Source organism: Ooceraea biroi, chromosome 10 (assembly GCF_003672135.1).
Source record: "Ooceraea biroi isolate clonal line C1 chromosome 10, Obir_v5.4, whole genome shotgun sequence".
Classification (NCBI taxonomy): Eukaryota; Metazoa; Arthropoda; class Insecta; order Hymenoptera; family Formicidae; genus Ooceraea; species Ooceraea biroi.
Window position 1 is genome coordinate 5,921,204 of NC_039515.1, and position 14,650 is coordinate 5,935,853.

The window sequence follows — 14,650 nt, forward strand, 5'->3', positions numbered from 1 at the left end:
AAGAGAATTTTCGAAACTGCAATTACCATCGCTATAGTGAAAAAATAATTCACTATAGCGATGGTAATTGCAGTTTCGAAAATTCTCTTTATTGCTTTGCAGAATAAAAAATCCTTTTCCACAAATGAAGTATAGATAGATAGAAAGCCCGCTCTACAGGACTTTATATTCAAAATGGAAAAAAGTTAAAAACTTGCATTTGTCTTTTCTAACTTTTTTCCACTTTAAATATAAAGTCCTGTAGAGCGGACTTTCTTTCTATCTATACTTCATTTGTGGAAAATGGAAAAAAGTTAAAAACTTGCATTTGTCTTTTCTAACTTTTTTCCACTTTGAATATAAAGTCCTGTAGAGCGGACTTTCTTTCTATCTATACTTCATTTGTGGAAAATGGAAAAAAGTTAAAAACTTGCATTTGTCTTTTCTAACTTTTTTCCACTTTGAATATAAAGTCCTGTAGAGCGGACTTTCTTTCTATCTATACTTCATTTGTGGAAAATGGAAAAAAGTTAAAAACTTGCATTTGTCTTTTCTAACTTTTTTCCACTTTGAATATAAAGTCCTGTAGAGCGGACTTTCTTTCTATCTATACTTCATTTGTGGAAAAGGATTTTTTATTCCGCACAAGCAATAAAGAGAATTTTCGAAACTGCAATTACCATCGCTATAGTGAAAAAATAATTCACTAGCAACTCCAGCTTTCCCTTAATTATAACTATAAGTACATTGACCAATCATAGTTAAGCATATTCCATTTCTAAATGCATTTGGCTACGATTGGTCGATTTGCTTGCGACTTCGCGATTGGAACTGCAATGTTTTCACGTGCAATGGCCTTTAGGTTATAGGATATTTTGTGGTTAGATCTCAACTCGTCAAATTTGTAACGGACTTCAGGAAAGGTTCTATGTTGAACGAAGGACAAAGTGCAAAGGGGTAAATATCGTTTTTTCTTAGTGAAATATTAGTGTGACATTGTTAATTTTTACATTGAGCATTAACAATTTGCCTAACTTCGTCATCATTTTATGAGCAATAATGTAGTCTCGGTAAATTTTCGAACATCTCGAAAATGGTAGTGACTCGTACATCGCACTTAGTGTTTGTCACGGAGAAGTGATAAAAACAGGATACATGTGAAAATAATTTCCCTGTAAGTTATTATTCGCCGACTTTTGTGATATTTATATATCATTAAAAATATCTCTGTTGTAATAAATAAGTTTGTTGAAATAAGAGTAGATAAGATGAGATGTGTTTTTGAGAAATTGAGACAAAGGTAACAGTGCATCACCGATCCTTTTGCACTATTACTATATTTTGTTATTTACGCATTTAATTTATTGCCCACAAATTATCAGATTTACAAAACTTTTTTATTGTGTAGGTTATTTCCTGTGAAGTAAACTTTTGTCAGTACTAAAAACGACGTAAACATGGTACTACAGTACTATAGAATCACTTTTATGCAGTAATCACACACACACACACACACACACACATTTTTATAATAAAGCTATATTTTTAGTTATAATGTCAAAGGCGCATAGTCCGAAGCATTTTAACGGAGAAACAGATAACTTTTTTGATCCAAACTTTACCGTGGACATCAACAAGCGGATGCAGGTTCCCAAAAGTATTCGTGTAAGTGGCGACGAGGATATTATGAGTAGATCAGTGTGGAATCAAATGTCGGCTACAGAAAAATTTGAAAAGTTTGATATGCACGTGCCAGACAGGATTCTTGTCGTTGGTAAGACTTTAAGTGGTCCAACTTTTTCTCCTTCGTCGCAAAATGAATTTATATTTATGTAAATTTATTTCATACAATTTATTATTATACAGGGCAGGAACAACACGTTGGTACCAAAGCACCACCACCAGAGATTGTCTTAGAAAATGCTGTTATGCGTACCGAACCTGCCATAGTCAGAGTACAGGTAACGCATTAAGAGGATCATGCAGCTTGCGTAACATAATGTAACAGCTCGTCATTAATTATTTTTCCTATCGTCTCTTTTACATAGACTCCACCAAGAATCTTGAAATTGGACGATCATTTTTTCCCGACTGCAGACGACGACGATTCTCCTGCGTATCCTCCTATTGAGATCAAAGAGCCAGCACCTAGGACATTCAATGCGGAAACACAGATAACGAGGCACATCAGGTATATAAATCTCTCACGTTAATGAAGTGAAATCTTCATACGTTGTTCTTCATCTTGAGCTGTACTCTCCACAGGGAGCCAACGCCTGCATATAACGCTCTTGATGTATCTCTGCCACCCAGCGAAGAAGTTCACCACTTACGTCGTCAAGTGGGTAAATTGAATCGCAGGGTGATGGCGCTCGAATTGGACATGCTACATCGCCAGCAAAGGGAGAAGATTTTGTACATTGCTACAGTGGCATATTTCATTCTGAAAGCGTTCTCCTGGTTCACTAGAAACTGAGCTGTGAGCTCGACTGATGATGAAGGGAGGAAGGGTGAAGGCGAGTCGAAGGTGTTTCGCTAGAACGAGCAACGGTTAAGTAGCACTTTGGGCCACTCTTGCTATAAGAAAGTATAACCAAAGACTTTTACCACAGTCTCGTAAGATCAATCAGTTGCAGTAAACTGCATGACATATATACACACACACACATATAATTATTGAATAATTGTGTGTGTGTGTGTATCTGTCGTGTATCAGAAAAAAACGGATGACGTATAGAAGCGTGATGACCGATTGTCTTGAAGGTGTCTCACTTTACTTGAAAAGACATTGTATTAGGTTTTACGATATATAATGTGTTATTATTGATGTATATACAGCATGCTGAGAACTAATAAACTAATTTTCATACTATATAGATCAAATAACAATCGCACATGTTATATTCTTCGAGATACATATTTATATAATTTCATTAATTTTTCTTCTGCTATTTTATATCGTGAAATTACACATCTTTCACTGTGCGATGTTATGAAAATTAAACTACTGTAGTATATTTATCAATAGTTATTTTCTCTGTGGCCATAGCACTTAGAGCTGTAGACCTTATATAAGATATAAGATATATTGTGACTAATGAAATCAATAAAGTTATCATTAATACAACTTTCTTTAATGTTCAACGTCTGTTACATAAAATTGAATAATTCGGATTGCTCTGTAAAGCCAATGCGGAGATTCTTTTACATAACTTTATTGTTTTTCGTTATTTATGTATACTTATTTTGTTATTTAAGTTACACATAATAAAATCATTTTCTTATATAATCAAAAGATCAAAAATATAATGCAATTTCATGAAAAGCATTTTTGTTGTATTATATTTGCCTACTATTGCCTTCTCATTTCATCACTAAATAAAAACTTCTTTTCACTTTTCTTTTTATCGTTACTTGAAAATAAAAAAAGCTCGGTTGTAAAATTATTTCGGAAAACAAAGCCGCACCTGCATGATACTACTTGAAGTTGCGACTATGTCTGAACCGCCGTCGTGTCGTACTACTTGGTCGCTTCTCGACAAATAGCACCTCGCAATGGAAATTTTTGTAAATAACGAAAACTCAGTTCTTTCTGCTAAGCGCCTTTATCCTCACCCGTTTAAATCCGCGCCTACAATGAACCTTTTATTCAAAGCTTGCTACATCAAGAGGGACGTGTTATTTAATATATGAATTATTATATTGACAAATCTATCTAGTAGCTGAAGATCTATTATTTTACATACATCTAATTATATCTCCTTTATTTAATTATGCGGTTTGTTGTGCGTTTCTTAAAAACCCACCTTACACCTTCCCGCGGTTATTTTCCCTCCATGTCATCTCGAGAGCAGAGAGAAACCTGAGAGCGGCCACCAGCCTCCACGGGCACATTTCCTGACGTTTGACGCGCCGCCTGGCAAAGTGGACGTGAAGTAGTTCGTTACGCTCGGTAATGATACATGATTCGTGTCCAAACTATTCACAAGGAAGCTTTCCCATGTAAACTCTACTTTCGAACGAGTCATAGTGCGTTCGAAAGGGAAGGTAAAAATATTAATGTTGTGTTCGAGGGTTTGGGTGTATGAGCCTTGGTTTCGGAGAAATTTACATTTAAAAGTGAGCATTTTCCAGCGGTAAGAAAAGTACCATAAATAGCTACAATTCGGCGCGAAGCGCCGTGGTCTAGTGGCTAAGCGCGAGACTCGTACTTTGCCATCCGCTCAAGTTGGGTTCGAGACCGAGTTGTGATAATTTTTTTTCTTCGGATTTTTGTTTCTTTGTGTTTGCATTATATTTTTTTATTATGTAAATAATGATTTATTATGTTTTATTATATTTTGGAGGTATACGTATATGTATAATGAGACATAAACATATACATTTAACATTTGTAAACTTTTTATTTATTTATATAGTTTGTATACTGTCGAGTGTTTATTTATTATAAAATTCTGACTCATTAAAAAAAAGTGTCACAACCTCTGTGCCTATGACTGTACAGTGTTACGGATGAAAATTTATATAAAAGCATTTATGTTTTTTATGCTTTTATATAAATTTTCCATCCGCAACACTGTACAGTTATGTCAGAATTTTATAATAAATAAACACTCGACAGTATACAAACTATATAAATGAATAAAAAGTTTACAAATGTTAAATGTATATGTTTATGTCTCATTATACAGGGTGTTTCCTCTAACTGTAGCACTTAGAATATCTCTGCTTCCTTTGATGATATGAAAAAAGTCAAAGGACGAAAATTGTTCGATACAAAGAGACTAGTACTCTGGTAAGAAAATTATTTTTTTTAATGTGACCTTTCACAAGATATCAAGGTCATAAACATTTTTTTAAACGAGATGGTATATTTTCCTTAACGAAATGATGTAGCTTGTAAAAAAACTAATTCAACTATACAGAATATGTTGACCTTCATTTGTACGGAACATACTCAACGAATCATTTCCTGATCGCTGGATTAGACGTGGTGGAAGAATTTCTTGGCCGGCTCGATCACCAGATCTTACGCCTCTTGACTTTTTTCTTTGGGGACACCTAAAAAATGAAGTTTATCGCGATATTCCGACAACACCCGAAGATACGCGAGAAAGAATTCAGCGTGCGTGCACCGCAATTACTCCGGAATCTCTGAAAAACGTAAAACAATCGTTTATTCATCGAATTCGAAAGTGTATGGAAGTAAACGGTGATCATTTCGAACATCTGTAAAAAAGGTATATCTTTGTAGTTATACATACAATAAATAGAGTTTCTTTTCCTAAACGTGATTTTTGTGGTTCAAAGTCATTTGAAGGTCAACATATTCTGTATGGTTGAATTTGTTTTTTTACAAGCTACATCATTTCGTTAAGGAAAATATACCATCTCATTTTTAAAAATGTTCATGACCTTGATATCTTGTGAAAGGTCACATGAAAAAAAATAATTTTCTTACCAGAGTACTAGTCTCTTTGAATCGAACAATTTTCGTCCTTTGACTTTTTTCATATCATCAAAGGAAGCAGAGATGTTCTAAGTGCTACAGTTAGAGGAAATACCCTGTATACGTATACCTCCAAAATATAATAAAACATAATAAATCATTATTTACATAATAATTTGTTATGTACATAATAAAAATATATAATGCAAACACAAAGAAACAAAAATCCGAAAAAAAAATTATCACAACTCGGTCTCGAACCCAACTTGCGCGGATGGCAAAATACGAGTCCCGCGCTTAGCCACTGGACTACCGCGCTTCGCGCCGAATTATAGCTATTCATGGTACGTACTTTCCGTACCGCTGGAAAATGCTCACTTGTATCATTACCGAGCGTAACGAACTAGTTCACGTCCACTTCGTCAGGCGGCGCCAAACGTCAGGAGGCTGGTGCCGCTCTCGGGTTTCTCTCTGTCGAGAGGCAGACCGCTTAGCGACATTCAATGAAGCGCGATTCGATTGGCACGCCTGCCAAAGTGAATACGGGAGGTCAGTGCACGTCACGTAGCTATCGCTCGAAGTCGTGGAATTTGGTGACTTCGGTCGTTCGCGGTGGCCCGTCGAAGCGGGATACGTAGCAGCAAACGGAGTCCTGGGACTCTCGCGAGCGGGCCGGGGACATTTGGTGCGCGGTCGGTTCGGTCCGCTTTCGGTGCACGGGCAATCACGCATCGGGCGCGCGCGGACGCAAAACGGCATCCGCGTACGCGACGATCGAGGCCGCGGAAGTGTTCGGCCGCGCGCGCGAGTGTCGTAGCCTAGCCCGCCGTCGGACGAACGGGGAAGGTGAGGCGGTGCAAAGTGAGCGAGCGAGCGAGCGAACGGTCGCTGCATGTAACCGCGCCGCGACGATCCCGTAGCCAGCCGGTGCTCGCGGACCGACCGCCTACGATCCCTAACAGTCTAGCTCGTCCACCCGACACGGGCGCCGCCGCCGCCGTCGTTCGACGCCCGCTGCCGACGACGACGACGACACGCGAGGCAACCGCGCGAGACGCAGGTTATGTCAAGCGGATTGGCAGGCGCTGTCTCAAACCAGGTCAGTGTGTTGTGTTCGCTACGCACCGCCGTTGCCGTTGCCGCGCTGCCGCTACACGGCAGACTACCGACACATACTTTCCCCCTCGTGTCCCCCTACTACCGTCACGCTGCCGAGGACTGGTTCATCTCTAAATTTTGTATGTTTTTTCATGCGACGGCATGCAGCGGATGAAAGGACAAACCGGCAATCAAGGTGGGTATCAAGTTGCGAGCGTTGTCCGTCGACAACTCCGTTCCTCGCTGTTGCGTACTGTAGTTGAACAAGCTGCGAAGAATTGACCTCCTCCACTCGGAGAGTAACGTGTTAATTGTTTAGAGAAACACACGCTTGCGCGTACAAGCCTTTTATGACTGGCGATCAAGAAATTGGAACTGACGGAATGTTCTTCGAAGCTGGATTGGAAACACGTGCCTAGGAGAATAGCTTTAGCAAATCTTGTTGATACATCGTTACAGTCTGCTTCAAGATTATGTTTTGCGACAGCTCAGTCACGCGACTGATGCTGGCTTCTGGCTTCTTTATCACTGTTCGTTGTTACTCAACAAAGATTATCTGTGAATCACGCTGCTTTAATTCCATCACGTTGTTCTAATCGCTGCGATAAAGCTTCGTATATTTGCTACAAAGTATCCCAGAGTATAGATTGTGAGCAAAATGCCTTAATTGCTTAATCATCGCTTAAATATTATTTGAGTGCAATCACAATATGTATCTCTGAATTTATGGAATTTATTGAGTAAACGCATTCTTGTTTTGAGCAGTGAGCAATGGTCCTAAGGAACATCAGCAGCAACAGACGGAACATGCCACTGGCGAAGACACTGGTTTCGATTCGTGGCGAGGAGGCAACAATGCTCAGCATCACTCGAGTTATCCGATCGGCACTGGCGATCCCTATAGCCCCTACTATGCCGGCACCTCGTTTCCCTACCAGGCCTTCGGCGCTGGCGACGGTACGTGGTCAAACGGCACCGATCCGGTCGCCTTTCTCTCTGGTTACGGTGGACAAATAAGCCATGCCGACGCTTACGGCATGGACGGCATGTTCTCCGCGTCGGCAGCCGGCGGTGGCTTCAGCGCGTTCGGTCAGCCGCCGTTCAACTACTTCCACGGCAACGGTGACTTTAGTGCATGGGGAACACCGAGGAGGACCAAGTACGAGGATTACTATCAGCCTCCACGAGGCAACGAAAGCTATGGCAATCCGGCGGCGAGTGGTACCGGCGAGATCAAGACCATCGAGCAGGGGGTGCAGGGTCTGTCGATCGGCGGTGGCGCGGGTGAGCTGCCCCGGCAGGATCAGCAGCATCCGCAGCAGAGCGCGGCGCAACAGATCAGCAAGCCTGAGCCGAAGGAGCAAAGGAAGATTACCTGGGCAAGCGTGGCGAGCCAGCCAGCGAAGCCGGTACCACCGCTCTCTTCCTCGCAAGGGATGAAGAAGAAAGCGGGCATGCCGCCGCCACCGATCGTGCCGGGTAAGCACAACATGGACATCGGTACTTGGGGCGAGGGTAAGTCTTCCGCGCCGCCGCCGCCCACGGCGCCGCCGCCGCCGCAAGTGCAGCCACCGATCCCGCCGCCACCGCCGCCCGTCCAGAGGCAGCAACGACCGCAGCAGCCGCCTCAGCCGTGCTGGAACAGGCAACCGTCCGCAGCGGCTACGCCTACGGCCCCGCAGTCGCAAACGCAGATCCACGTGCCACCGCAATCGCAGCAGCAGCAGCAGCACCATCATCAACAACAACAACAGCACCACCAGCAGCAGCAGCAGCAACTTGTTCCGAGCAATCCATCGCATCCGGTCCTCGACGAGTTAAAAGTGAAGAACGATTACAATCCGGCGGACTTCGATCAGACCGCGCCCGGCGCCAGGTTCTTCGTAATCAAGTCCTACTCGGAGGACGACATCCATCGGTCCATCAAGTACGAGATTTGGTGCAGCACCGAGCACGGAAACAAGCGGCTGGATCAGGCTTACCGGGAGGCGAGTCGCGAGGGCGCGCCTCTGTATTTGTTCTTCTCCGTGAACGGGTCCGGCCACTTTTGCGGCATGGCGCAGATGGTCTCCCCCGTCGATTATCAGTGCAACAGTAGTGTCTGGTCGCAGGACAAGTGGAAGGGTCAGTTTCGCGTACGCTGGATTTACGTGAAGGACGTTCCTAACGTGCAACTGCGTCACATTAAGCTCGAGAACAATGAGAACAAGCCGGTGACCAATTCGCGGGACGCGCAGGAAGTCCCGCACGCGAAGGGCGTCACGGTGCTGCGTATCCTGCATACCTATCGTCACTCCACGAGCATCTTCGACGATTTCGGGCATTACGAGCGCCGGCAGGCCGAAGAGGATCAACGTAAGGCACCGACCAATGCCATACAGCATCACCATTCCTCTTCCAATCATAGGAACAGGGGACATGCCTCGGACATGTCCAGGGATCACCATCAACACGGTCATCAGTCTCATCTGCATCAGCGCAAGGTAGATACTTTTGCGATTTTCCGATCCGATGGCGAAATCCGCACGGCGCACAGTGGGGACTTTTGTCAAAAGGCTGGTCAAAAATCGAAAGGTGAAGTTTCGAGTTAGGGTCTATCGTCCTTGGGAATCGATAAAGGACCGTTCCCTGGATAGAATCCCGTTGCCCTTAGTCCCCTACTATTTTAAGGGGGTATTCTAGTGTAAAAGCGGAATTTGTATGCTATTTTGGTGAATTTTTTTGGAAAAAAGTATAAGGTTTTTTGAGGCAGGGTTTTCCCTGCTTATTCATACATATTTGGTGTATGTTTCCAAATTTTTGTATTAGACAATAACTATAAATAAGCGCTGCACATGATATTAAATAAGAACATGAAAAAAAAAAGTTGGTCCATGGTTCCCATGACTTCAGCTGTTCTGCTCATCTGAAACAAAAAAACCAAAGAGATTCTTAATTAGTATGAGTGTGGCTATAGCAGGTACCAGAATGAAAAAAAATGTTGAAAATTTAAAACATGACTTCATTGAGAAAATTAAGTTTCGATTTGTGCCATTTTTTTCACCATTGAAGGGCTGTAGAAATTCCAAAAAACAATATTTCGACTTTATTGTGGTAGGGGCTATAGCCACACATATACTGAAGATGTGTGCAAAAGCCTGAGTCAATTGATTAACTGGTTTTTGAGATATCATGGGAACCAATTTGAGAAACATGGTTTCGAGAAAAACACGTTAAAGTTTTTCATACTGATTACATAGAGATAATGTTACTTACGATCAATCGGCTAGTCCAGGGCCATACAGGGGACATTCCTCTTGTTCGTAGAAGTCCTGCAGAGCTGATCTCTCTTCCCTGCGATTCGTTCTCTGATCTCGAGAGAAGGTAGTGGAGCGCCGCTCCGAGCGGGTGATACGAGCTTCGTTCCGGGAGTTTGCGCACATCACCGCTTGCTGACCAATACTAACTCCCATCACGTTCATAAGTTTGAAAATTGGCATAAATCCTTTATTGAAAATTATAACTGCCAGGAATGTTGCTATTTCAACAACTTTCACGCCAGCGTGGAGATGTTTTGGAGCAAAAGTCCAAATCAATGAATTTAGAGATTCATTGTACTATGTAACCTGTACTATACAAAGGCTCCAATTCAAATGTACGACCTTCAAAGAATAACGATCTTCCGACCCTACCTAAAATACTAACACAATGCTCCGGTGTGTGCCGCGCGGTCCAACCGCCGAGCGCGCGCCAGAGGTTATTTTCTATTAGGTGCTATTACTTTGTTAATTTTGCGAATCGGGCTAAATCTTCTCGCAGACATATTTTCCATACCATATACTTGCAAAATATGCCCAAAAAAAAATTCGATTTTTCTGACTTGCTACACTAGAATACCCCCTTAAGTCGAGCGGGTATGTCAGTTGAAGGTAGGCCTTTATGGGCGACACACGTTCCTCGCGCATCGCGTGAATATTTTCACTGAGCTTTGAGTGTTAATAACTTTGTAAATAAAAGTGGTAATCAAGTTCTGCAAAATGGATGCTCTTCCTGGAGGATCGTAGATTTTCTTATTTACATTTTTGAAACAACGCTCGTCGTGTTCGATTTACGACACGTAACGATAGTCCGACAAAGTTGATATTTTCCTAAATTAATATTTACTTCGTGTAGACTTTAGTTGCAGATCCCGCGCTCTTTTCTTTTTCATCTTGTAGTCTGTACTATTAGCAACTAAAATTCACAATAATTAGCTGCTACTATCTGCTACTCTTGTTATTACAACTACCTTATTACTTTTCTCGATATATCTCGAAAAGTATTCGAAATATCAAAAAATGTTTTATACAAAAGTTTCATGGCAAAAACGCCCGTACTTAATGAAGTTAATAAAAGTTTTGAAAAACAATTGTTTACATAAATGTTTGAAAGAATTGTTTTAAAAATTTTTTATTGACGTCATTAAATAGAGGCATTTGTACCATGAAATTTTTGTATAAAACATTTTGTATTTTTTTTTAAACTTATAAAAATAAACTCTACCCTGCACCATTATTGAGTCTAGCATTATTTTTCCAGACATTCTCGAATCTGATTCGTAATCGGCAACCCCAAACATTCATTGACATCGATATTGATGAGTGTTTCATGGTTCGCTACACTATATTAAGACCGCCATTTTGTTTTTGCAAATTTACATAGTGGATTCGTGATCAGCAGCCTCGAAAACATAAGTCTACCAAGTTTTGCGCAAATCTGATGATCCCTCGATTTATGGCCACGTTTCGGCGAAAATTCCCCACCGTGCGGCGCGCCGCCGTTGATTCTGAACGATGATCTAACGAAGCGTTTCGTTGCAGGAACGTGGCAGCCGCGGCGGAAGAGGAGGCTCGCGCCAGTAGCGCTGGATATTGCAGAAACGTACCGCCGTTAACAGGAATAAAGGAAGCACGCCGCGATTAATTATCACGTCCTACCACTTACCTTTGCTTTCCCGAATCCACGATGGGCTTCTGATTTTCTGTGACCGAGAGCAACATTCGTCGTCGACGCACGGCTGCGTTGTTCTTTCGTTAAAATGATTAATTCGATAATGAGATAACATTAGCGTCACATCGTAAAATATGTAACCGCAACTATTAAGAGAAAGCGGAAGGGGAACGAGCAGGAGAAGGATAATACACTATTTCGAGGAATATTTGGCTAAACCCGATTGACGTTGAAGCGTATAGTGTGGTGTTGCGTGCTATTCATCGAAAGGTGTTTCTTAACGTACAAATAAAACGGAACAGAAGAAACGAGGGAGACGGGAAAGAGGGGAAGGAGAAGAAACGAGAGACGCGCGGTATAGAAGGGGAAAAAAAAAAGAAACTGTAACATGTGGACTAATCCTTGTAAAATGCTTAAACTTTTGTTGAAAATGGAAAAAAATCTATACAAGAACACTATATTATAAGCAAGTGTCATTCGGATCAGTTACATTGTTTTAAACATCAATGAACATTTAATCTGGTGCCTGCAGCTATACAGAAGGGATCGAATACTCCCTTAATTGTTAATGGGGTGCAGGGGCTTGTTATTGCAACAAACGTTTTCAGTTGTATTTATAACCATCATGCTTCACGGAGCAAATTATACAGAAAATTATTGGCGTTTATTTTAGCGCATATTCTATATCTCTGCATTGCGAATATATCATCTATTATTATATTATTCATGAACTACAGAGAAATGAGTTGAGGATAATATAACGAGAAGTGAAATAATACTGCAATTAATCTACCGTAATGTACACGATGACGACGATCATAATTATTATTGTACCATTTGATGACATTTCATGAGATATGATTCTTATTGTTAAATGCATCTCTGTTCTCTCTCTGCTTCTTTCACTACATCATACATCCTTCACAGTGATGGCAAGACAGAGTGATGCTGAATGATACGAGCAAACTTTCGGAATTTCTTTCTCGACACGCAGCAGACCTTTTCGCGATAGATTTTCTCACTAAAACGTGTTTTATTTCGAGTAACTTAAAACTTGACGATTTTACATTTGGCATTCCGACTAAGAAAAATTGGCTCCAAAGTGACTACTTTGAAGCCGCATGTTGTGAAGTTTGTCAGTATTATTTGGAATCATCTTGCATGAGACAGTGCTATTTCCATGAGAGAATTACTGGAGAATTAAGGGGGGAGCCTGCTTTAGAACGCTGAAAATAAGGTATAATTTTACGAATTTGTTTAGAGAAACTGTACAGCGGATCATTATAAAACTTTGATGCATTTATCAATACACGTTTAAAGATAAAAAAAATTATTTTTTGATTTGAATATATCGCTCGTAGAGGTCGTCCTGGAGAAATCTTAGTGCAGCCGCGTCGCCGGCATTGCAAATTGGTGAGCATTCTCCTGCCTCCAAATTTCGTCTGAACTGAAAAATTGAAATATGTTCTCGTTATTTATGAATTCCCATCGTCGATGAACCAAAGAGAGAAGAAAAAAGTTGAAAAGTGCCAAAATGGTGGAGCTTAGAACACAAAAGTACGATTTTTAGGCAAAGTTGTTGAACCCTTTCATGCAAAAATAATTGTTTAACTTAATGTTTTTATGAATATTAAAGGTTCATCGACGATGGGAATTCATAAATAACGAGAAAATATTTCAATTTTTCAGTTTGGATGAAATTTGGAGGCAGGAGAATGCTCACCAATTTGCAATGCCGGCTGCACTAAGATGCCTCCAGGACGACCTCTACAGGCGATATATTCAAATCAACAAATAATTTTTTTATCTTTAAACATGTACTAATAAATGCATCAAAGTTTTATAATGATCCGCTGTATAGTTTCTTCAAAAACAATTCGTAAAATTATACCTTATTTTCAGCGTTCTAAAGCAGGCTCCCCCCTTAAGGGGATGCTGGAGTTGCTAGTGAACTATTTTTTCACTATAGCGATGGTAATTGCAGTTTCGAAAATTCTCTTTATTGCTTTGCAGAATAAAAAATCCTTTTCCACAAATGAAGTATAGATAGAAAGAAAGTCCGCTCTACAGGACTTTATACTCAAAATGGCAAAAAGTTAAAAACTTGCATTTGTCTTTTCTAACTTTGTTCCATTTTGAATATAAAGTCCTGTAGAGCGGACTTTCTTTCTATCTATACTTCATTTGTGGAAAAGGATTTTTTATTCTGCACAAGCAATAAAGAGAATTTTCGAAACTGCAATTACCATCGCTATAGTGAAAAAATAGTTCACTAGCAACTCCAGCATCCCCTTAAGGGGGGAGCCTGCTTTAGAACGCTGAAAATAAGGTATATTTTACGAATTGTTTTTGAAGAAACTATACAGCGGATCATTATAAAACTTTGATGCATTTATCAGTACATGTTTAAAGATAAAAAAATTATTTTTTGATTTGAATATATCGCTCGTAGAGGTCGTCCTGGAGAAATCTTAGTGCAGCCGCGTCGCCGGCATTGCAAATTGGTGAGCATTCTCCTGCCTCCAAATTTCGTCTGAACTGAAAAATTGAAATATGTTCTCGTTATTTATGAATTCCCATCGTCGATGAACCAAAGAGAGAAGAAAAAAGTTGAAAAGTGCCAAAATGGTTGAGCTTAGAACACAAAAGTACGATTTTTAGGCAAAGTTGTTGAACCCTTTCATGCAAAAATAATTGTTTAACGTAATGTTTTTATGAATATTAAAGGTTCATCGACGATGGGAATTCATAAATAACGAGAAAATATTTCAATTTTTCAGTTTGGATGAAATTTGGAGGCAGGAGAATGCTCACCAATTTGCAATGCCGGCTGCACTAAGATGCCTCCAGGACGACCTCTACAGGCGATATATTCAAATCAACAAATAATTTTTTTATCTTTAAACATGTACTAATAAATGCATCAAAGTTTTATGCATTTATTAGTACATGTTTGAAGATAAAAAAAATTATTTTTTTATTTGAATATATCGCTCGTAGAGGTCGTCCTGGAGAAATCTTAGTGCAGCCGCGTCGCCGGCATTGCAAATTGGTGAGCATTCTCCTGCCTCCAAATTTCGTCTGAACTGAAAAATTGAAATATGTTCTCGTTATTTATGAATTCCCATCGTCGATGAACCAAAGAGAGAAGAAAAA

General features: G+C 40.5%; 2 protein-coding genes across 6 annotated transcripts; both read left to right on the plus strand.

Moving 5' to 3' along the window:
- The first annotated feature begins 834 nt into the window (after nt 1–834).
- On the plus strand, nt 835–3,106 carry LOC105286191 (transport and Golgi organization protein 11). 5 transcript variants are annotated; one of them, XM_011350952.3, is made up of 6 exons: nt 947–1,153; nt 1,388–1,439; nt 1,529–1,753; nt 1,846–1,940; nt 2,028–2,170; nt 2,245–3,106. In XM_011350952.3, the coding sequence occupies exons 3-6, from the start codon at nt 1,534–1,536 to the stop codon at nt 2,453–2,455; spliced, it is 669 nt and encodes a 222-aa protein (XP_011349254.1). In that variant the 5' UTR covers nt 947–1,153; nt 1,388–1,439; nt 1,529–1,533; the 3' UTR covers nt 2,456–3,106. The 5 variants fall into 5 exon arrangements, with proteins under 5 accessions (XP_011349256.1, XP_011349254.1, XP_011349253.1 ...); XM_011350953.3 differs by lacking the exon at nt 947–1,153 and adding an exon at nt 1,170–1,279; XM_011350954.3 differs by lacking the exons at nt 947–1,153; nt 1,388–1,439 and adding an exon at nt 835–936.
- A 2,833-nt stretch (nt 3,107–5,939) lies between these two features.
- Nucleotides 5,940–12,386, plus strand: LOC105286190 (YTH domain-containing family protein 3). Its single transcript, XM_011350950.3, has 4 exons — nt 5,940–6,527; nt 6,695–6,722; nt 7,292–9,009; nt 11,365–12,386. Exons 1-4 carry the CDS (start codon nt 6,492–6,494, stop codon nt 11,404–11,406), a joined length of 1,824 nt encoding a protein of 607 aa, XP_011349252.1. The 5' UTR covers nt 5,940–6,491; the 3' UTR covers nt 11,407–12,386.
- The last annotated feature ends 2,264 nt before the right edge of the window (nt 12,387–14,650 follow it).